We start from the raw sequence: 8,408 nt of genomic DNA, 5'->3' as shown, positions 1-8,408 counted from the left end.
ATATGAGTATAAAGAGTCCTTAATTCTTTTTCTGTTTTAAACTGTTGCCTTCTTCCAGTTTTCTATCACCCTCTGTTTTTCATTCCAGGGTCTCTTGACTTCGTGGTTCAAAGGTGTTCTATTTGGAGTATTCAAAGTTTCAGACACCCACAGTCACAGGAGAATGTGCCTGCTGACGTCTCTCATCATCCTGTCCCTCTTCAGACATAGATTCTCAGTGTAGCAGCAGTGACTCTGCTAATAATAATTTACAGACTTCTCTGTAGTTAGGATTCTGCCTGTGACCTAGACATGCCTTCTGAGACCTGGATGACAAAATGCAGGTAGTGGATGAGGGACGAAGGCGGAGGGTGAAGGACGTGGGAGAGGGTGAGGGACGCGGGCGGAGGGTGACGGTCACGGGCAGAGGGTGAGGGCCGCGGGCCGAGGGTGAGGGACTCGGGCGGTGGGTGAGGGACACGGGTGGAGGGTGAGGGACTCGGGCGGTGGGTGAGGGACACGGGTGGAGGGTGAGGGATGCGGGCAGAGGGTGAGGGATGCTGAGGCAGGTAAGGGACATGGGCTGTGGTTGAGGGACGCGGGCAGAGGGTGATGGGTGAAGGTGGAGGGTGAGGGACGCTGAGGTGGGTGAGGGACGCGGGTCATGGGTGAAGGACGCGGGCAGAGGGTGAGGGACGTGGGTGGAGGGTGAGGGCCGCAGGCAGAGGGTGAGGGGTGAAGGCGGCGAGTGAGGGACGCTGAGGCAGGTGAGGGATGTGGGTCGTGGGGTGAAGGACGCGGGCAGCAGGTGAGGGACAAAGGTGGAGGGTGAGGGCCGCAGGCAGAGGGTGAGGGGTGAAGGCAGTAGGTGAGGGACGCGGGCAGAGGGTGAGGGACGCTGGCGGAGGTGAGGGGTGAAGGCGGCGGGTGAGGGACGCAGGCAGAGGGTGAGGGGTGAAGGTGGAGGGTGAGGGACGCTGAGGCAGGTGAGGGACGTGGGTCATGGGGTGAGGGATGCGGGCGGCAGGTGAGGGACGAAGGCGGAGGGTGAGGGGTGAAGGCAGTGGGTGAGGGATGCGGGCAGAGGGTAGGGGACGCTGGCGGAGGGTGGGGGTGAAGGTGGAAGGTGAGGGACGCTGAGGCGGGTGAGGGACACGTGGGGAGGGTGAGGGCCACAGGCAGAGGGTGAGGGGTAAAGGTGGCGGGTGAGGGATGCGGGTGGAGGGTGAGGGATGCGGGCGGAGGGTGAGGGGTGAATGCGGCGGGTGAGGGACGCCGGTGGCGGGTGAGGGATGTGGGTGGAGGGTGAAGGACGTGGGCGGAAGGTGAGGGACGCTGAGGCAGGTGAGGGACGCTGAGGCGGTTGAGGGACATGGGCTGTGGATAAGGGACGTGGGCAGAGGGTGATAGGTGAAGGTGGAGGGTGAGGGACGCTGAGGCGGGTGAGGGACGTGGGTCATGGGTGAAGGACGCGGGTGGAGGGTGAGGGCCACAGGCAGAGGGTGAGGGGTGAAGGCAGAGGGTGAGGGACGCGGGTGGAGGGTGAGGGACATGGGCAGAGGGTGAGGGACGCGGGTGGTGGGTGAGGGACACGGGTCGTGGGTGAGGGACGTGGGCGGCGGGTGAGGGACACATGTTGGGTAAGGGACGTGGGTGTTGGATGAGGGATGCTGTGTGGAGAGGCTGATCTTCCTGGACGCTGTGGTGGAGCATCTGTTCTCTGGGCCCTGCTCCATAGATGCAAAGGGCAGGCAGAAGCAGCAGTGGGGTTTCTACAAGAACAGTCTCATGGTGTGGTTGTGTGTATCTCTTGGATGACTTGACCTGAATTTGTAGTAGTCAGGCTTAATTCTATGTCTCCCAGAAATAACTCTGTAACAGTCATTCTGTAACAAACATTTCATATCTGCTTAAACTAGCTGGATGGAGGAAATCTGAGGACTCTCTTTTCCTCCACCTCACCTCATGTTCTTGAATCTCTTGCTCTGAGAAAAGCCAGCTGCCATGCTGTGAGCTACCTTCTAGAGTGACCCACATGCCACGGAACTGAAGCTTCCAGCCAGTATCCAGTGAGGACCTGAGGTCTACCAACAACCATAAGAATGAACCTAGGGACAAAATCTTCAGTCTCAGCCAGTCCTAGAGTAGCCCGGGCTTTCAGTGTAACTAGCATCTTGCGAGAGACCCTAAGTTGCTTTCAGATTCCTGACAGCTTGAAACTCTGTGAGATAATAAATGTTAATTTTTTAATATGCTGAGATTTGGAGTAATTTGTTCTAAAGCAGTAGATAATGACAGAGAAGGAGATGGCACCCCATTCCAGTACTCTTGCCTGGAAAATTCCATGGACGGAGGAGCCTGGTAGGCTGCAGTCCATGAGGTCGCGAAGAGTCAGACACAACTGAGCGACTTCACTTTACTTTTCACTTTCATGCACTGGAGAAGGAAATGGCAACCCACTCCAGTGTTCTTGCCTGGAGAATCCCAGGGATGGGGGAGCCTGGTGGGCTGCTGTCTATGGGGTTGCACAGAGTCGGACACGACTGAAGCGACTTAGGAGCAGCAGCAGCAGTAGATAATGAATACAGATTTTAGTTCCTGGGAATGGGGTGTTGCCATAAAAAACCCTAAAATGGATGTGCCTTTGGAAGCAAGCTATGGGTTTTGAAGAGAATGTTAGTGAAACATTAGGTGCACCCGACTTGTAGAATTTAGGGCTTCAGTTCAGTTCAGTTCAGTTCAGTTGCTCAGTCGTGTCCAACTCTTTGCAACCCCATGAATCGCAGCACGCCAGGCCTCCCTGTCCATCACCAACTCCCGGAGTTCACTCAGACTCACATCCATCGAGTCAGTGATGCCATCCAGCCATCTCATCCTCTGTCATCCCCTTCTCCTCCTGCCCCCAATCCCTCCCAGCATTAGAGTCTTTTCCAATGAGTCAACTCTTTGCATGAGGTGGCCAAAGTACTGGAGTTTCAGCTTTAGCATCATTCCTTCCAAAGAAATCCCAGGGCTGATCTCCTTCAGAATGGACTGGTTGGATCTCCTTGCAGTCCAAGGGACTCTCAAGAGTCTTCTCCAACATCACAGTTCAAAAGCATCAATTCTTCAGTGTTCAGCCTTCTTCACAGTCCAACTCTCACATCCATACATGACCACAGGAAAAAACATAGGCTTGACTAGACGAACCTTTGTTGGCAAAGTAATGTCTCTGCTTTTGAATATGCTATCTAGGTTGGTCATAACTTTCCTTCCAAGGAGTAAGCACCTTTTAATTTCATGGCTGCAGTCACCATCTGCAGTGATTTTGGAGCCCCAAAAGATAAAGTCTGACACTGTTTTCACTGTTTCCCCATCTATTTCCCATGAAGTGATGGGACCAGATGCCATAAGTAAGGAAAATCTTTTTCTTTTTTTTAAGAATTCTTCAAGCATAGAGATTTTTAAATTTTATTTGGAAATAATTTTTGACTTACAAAAAAATTGCAAAATATTTCCCAAATAGTCTTCACTCAGCTTCCCTCAATGTAACACCTTATAGAATCATAATACAATGATCAAAAGCAGGAAATAGATTAACATTGCTATAATACCAGTAATTACACTCTAAGCCCTTGCCACTTATGTTCTTCTAGTCCCAAGATCCAGTCCAGATGCCGCATTGCGTTTATTTACTTATTATTTCTCTTCAGTTCCTCAGTCTTTTCTTGTTTTTCATGACTTAGACACTTTTGAACAATACTGGCTGTCATTTTGTAGAATATCCTTCCATCTAGGTTTGATTCAGTGGGTTATGCATTAATATTACAGAAGTGATGCACCTGCAGTGCATTTATCAGTGGGCACATGAAGAAAAATCTTATGGAAACTTAAAGAGAAAAGGAGATTTTCATTATGTTGTAGCAGAAATCATTAGCAACGCTGTTTTCAGCAGCAAGGTGGAAACTAGAAAATATACTTAATGAAGTAGGTGATCTACTAAAGGATTTCTAGATAAAGAGTGGAATGTGTCTCCTGATTTTTCCTGGCTGCTTATTGTGAAATTTGAGGAGAGGGGAAAATCAGGGGAGGGACTATTAAGCACAAAGAAGCTGGGATGTGATAGGTTGGAGGATTCTCAGCCTCTCCAGATGGCATATGGTTCTAAAGCTAAGAAATTGCTTCTAAGCAGAGATCAGATCCAGGACACTGCCAGGAAAACCTGAAGGTGAAGCCAAGGGTGTGACCATAAAACTTTGGTTATGGCAGTAGAAATAGCAAAGGTGGTGCCTCACAGTACCTTTTTGTCAAGCCAAAGGCCCTCTAGAAAGACTGAGTGTGCCTTTCAAATCCTCTCAACCAAACAATAGAAAGTTTAAGAGTACGATTTAGCCAAAGATAAACAATTCATCTCAAAGAGATTTGTGAATGTGGCTTTTTACGCTAATGGAGTAAGCCCTACTCCTGATACCAAGTTCAGAATGTGTGTGTGTGTGTGTGTGTGTGTGTGTAAAGGAATCTGTTATATGAACATGATCGTATGCAGTTGTGGGAGCTAGTTAAGCCATCTCTGTAAGGATGTCTGTGAGGATTCTTTACCTTGGATGGTCTTACTTGAAGTCTTCAGGGCAGGCAGTGAGGACAGGAAGATGGATTTAACAGGGGAAAAGGCTGGCACTCACAGAATGCTGGACTGCTCAATGGAGTACCTGTTGCCTTTGATCTCAATGGAATGGGTGTCCTGAAGAAGCTGGGGCTCTTCTTCACGGACCCAAAACACACACCTGGCCCAGGAGTCAGAGAATCTTAAGGGAGCCTAGGGTTGGCAGAGCAGCTGACACTGCTGCCTCACACTTGGCCCGATGGACAAGTGACCAAGTGGGCAAGCTGACGCCGCCTGCTGCTCCACTGCCATCCTCCACACCGTGCACTGGAGTCTCCTGTGGCCCATCCTACTGGGGTCGTATGGGAAACACTGGAGTCTCCTGTGGCCCATCCTACTGGGGTCGTATGGGAAACACTGGAGTCTCCTGTGGCCCATCCTACTGGGGTCGTATGGGAAACACTGGAGTCTCCTGTGGCCCATCCTACTGGGGTCGTATGGGAAACACTGGAGTCTCCCTGTGGCCCATCCTACTGGGATCGTATGGGAAAGGATTTCTGGGAAATGTAGTTCAGCTGAGCCAAGTTGGCACATGACAAACTAAACACATCAACACCTTATTTTGAAGAATTTCAAAGTGAAGATGATTTTTAAAATACATTACAATGAACACAGTATGCCCTTCATCTAGACTTGCTAATTGTTTTGATCTACTCACATCTCAGTATTTATACATTATTGAAACATCGGAATGTAAGTTGTGGATATCATGACACCTGCCCCCTAAATACATCAGCTTCTGTCTCCTAAGCACAAGGTCATTCTCCTATATAACTTACATAATTACATTCAAGAAATTGCATACTGGCACAGTAATATTATATAACATAGAACACATATTCAAGATTTTCCACTTGCTCAATAATGATATTTATATCTTTTTTGTAGATCAGTTTTAATTAGCTAAAGCTGAATACTTTCCCTGCACAAGGCACTGTTAAAAGATTTAGTCAATAAATATTCGTTGATCACCAGTATGTACTAGGCCCTGTTCCACTGTAGAGAACACAGCTAACTGGTAAGAATCCTGCTCTCATTAAGCTTATATTTTAGAGCTCTCCAGGGAGTACCAAATGATCTATGGGACTAAAGCCATCAAGAGCTATGAAGGGGGGGTTTGGGGAGAGAATGGGGGTAAGAAGGTGGGGTGGATGATGCTAAGGTGGGTTGGCAGTGTAGGCAGGAGAGGAGGCTGCAGAATTAAGTAGGTGATTGGGAATGTCTTGACTCGAAGATGACTGTAAGCAAAGACTTGGTGAGGGAGCAGGCCACAAGACGGGAGCAGGGCATGCTTGAGAAAAGAATAGCCTGAAGACTGAGTAGGGGAGAGGGTGGGAGAGGAGGGCAGAGAGGAGGGTTTTTTATACTATATTTTGTTATATGTTTTTAAAGCTATTTAGTATAGTTCCCTGTGCTATACAGTAAATCTTTGTTGCTTATCTGTTTTATGCACGGTAGTGTGTATCTATTAATCCCATACTCATTTGTCCCTCACTTTCTGCTTTGGTGACCGTAAGTTTGTTTTCAGTGTCTGTGAATCTGTTTCTGTCGGGGACCTAGATCCCACATGCCCCCACGGCAGCACCTGCATGCTGCCACTAAACCTGGTGCAGTCAACAAAGAAAAAGCTCCTTGTATTCCTCATGCTCATGCTCTCGCACGTCTAGAGCGCCCCGCCACCTCTGCTGACGTGCTCATGCTCTTCTTTTGGGCTCTCCTTGAGTCTCCAACAGTAGATCAGACATCCCTGCTATGTGCTCCTATGGTGTGGGGTTGGGGACCCAAAGCTGAGGTGCACAGAGGGAGACACTGGGAGAAAAGAGAACCCTGGACATAAGGAGCTGCTACAGAACATCTGTTTGTTCAGATCAACTTGGACACCCCATTCTGTGACTCCATTGAAAGGAGCATCTTTGTCATGGCCCAGGACGACTGAGTCATAGTCAGATGTGTCTCACACATTCTGACAGTCACTGGCCACCTTTAGCCTGAGGGACAATGTCCAAAGCATGATAATATACTGCTTTTATGCATTCCATAAACAGGGTACTTTTCTTTTTTAAGAGTGATCAATTTCATTGGCCCTTAGAAGTGGTACCACAATAGCATCTTTGATTCTCTCCCAGAGCCCAGTCCTTCAGAGGGAAGCGCCAATGAAAACAGGGTAGCCTAGGTCCTGACCTGCGGCTGAAATTGCTTACTCTGCCACTGGCTTATGTGTGGCCCCAGATAATTTACTCCTCCTCCCCAGATAGTCCTTTATTCACTTGTAAAATGGGTATATTAGTTTTCACCTGCCTCAGGGTATACTGGGAGGTATAATTAATGGTGATTAAGATACTTTGAGAGGCACAGATTAAAGGCCCCATGTAAGTACCCATCATGATTAATGGTATTTTTTCCTTGGAACACACTGGGAGATGCCCCTCTTAACTTATTTAACTGCAAATTAGCTCCCCATGCAGACAAGAGACATTATAACCACCAGGCTGGACCCACAAGAGACCTTTAATGCCTTGGGAATCTGAAGACCTCCTAAAAGTGATTTGAATCTCTCTTATCCACCTTCTTGGAACATACCCTCAGAATGACCTGACTTGAAAAGTGGCAGTTTTAGGTATCGTGAATAATCTGCTTAATCCCAGGCATTTCACTAAGTGCAAAGGGGTGGGTAGGGGGAGAGAAAAAGGCTCATTGTTGTTAATTAACATGCACTGATTAACTTCGTAGTGGTGCAAGCTTTTCCCAGGCCACAGAGAAAACCCAGACATCTGTGAGCCAGCCGAGGACCCATTTCCCAAGGTGGGGAGAAGTGACTTATTAGAGGGCAGGGACCTCTGAGACCCTGTTGGGTCCTGGGATTCCTGGGCCTCGGGGCCTCTGCTCCTGAGAAGGGGCCTGTTTGGTGGTTCCCACTAAACGCCCCAGCCTCATCTCACAGAGCACGAGGTTCAGTGCAGGCTGCCATGGGGAGTGCTGACCACCTGGTCTCCCTGGTGGGCCTGTCGTAGGAATACGTGACCTTGGGCAGCAGGGTTCTCATCCCACCTGCTTCCAACCAGCTGCAGGGCCTTGGCCTTACATGCCAATTTAAGCCCTTTGAGGACAACATGCACCCCTCAGAGGTGAGGGGGGATCTAGGAGACAGAAGGCACAGAAGCCCCACAGAGCCTGCCGTACACTAGAGCTCAGCACATGCTCCTTCCCTTCATCTCTTCCCCGGAGGAGAGCGGACTCTGCCTTTACAAAGTGGCTGAGCAAGTGCCCAGGAGGTCTGCGCTCAGGGCCTGCTCCTGGAGGCTGAGTCCTGTGGCTGCTTCATCTACACAAAGTCATTACTGTGTGTCACAGAGTGAGGCAGATCCTGCCTCCCAGCCCAGTACCCCAGTGGGGAGGGACATCCCTGGGTTCAGGCAGGAGGACTTGGGGCAGCTCCTGTCATGGCCCTGAGGGCCTCTGAAATCCAAGAATCTTTCAACTAGCTGCTGCCACGCTCATGATGCTAGCTGAAATGGAAGACAGAGAGGAGTATGGGAGGAGTGAGGAAAAGCCATGTGTTTTTAAATTGTTAAAAAAAAGTTTTTTTGAGTATTTAAAAATGTTTTTTATCATTTAATAGACTCCTGGTATTTAGAGTTTATTTATATGTGTGTATTCAGAAATGAACTCTGGGGACCTCCCTGGTGGTCCAGTTGTTAAGGCTCCATGCCTTTATTGCAGGGGGCACAGGTTTGAACCCTGATTGGGGAACCAGGATCTTGCCTGTCACGCTGTATGGCCAAAAAAA

At 49.1% G+C, this 8,408-nt stretch overlaps 1 protein-coding gene across 1 annotated transcript; it reads right to left on the bottom strand.

Moving 5' to 3' along the window:
• Positions 1-641: 641 nt before the first annotated feature.
• LOC109553973 (uncharacterized) lies at positions 642-1,715 on the bottom strand. The gene has a single exon (XM_019954293.2). It carries the CDS (start codon positions 1,713-1,715, stop codon positions 642-644), a length of 1,074 nt encoding a protein of 357 aa, XP_019809852.2.
• Positions 1,716-8,408: the final 6,693 nt, after the last annotated feature.

Source organism: Bos indicus, chromosome 29 (genome assembly GCF_029378745.1).
Source record: "Bos indicus isolate NIAB-ARS_2022 breed Sahiwal x Tharparkar chromosome 29, NIAB-ARS_B.indTharparkar_mat_pri_1.0, whole genome shotgun sequence".
Lineage (NCBI taxonomy): Eukaryota > Metazoa > Chordata > Mammalia > Artiodactyla > Bovidae > Bos > Bos indicus.
Note: the sequence above shows the minus strand (reverse complement) of the source record. Positions and strands in the feature narration are given on the sequence as shown.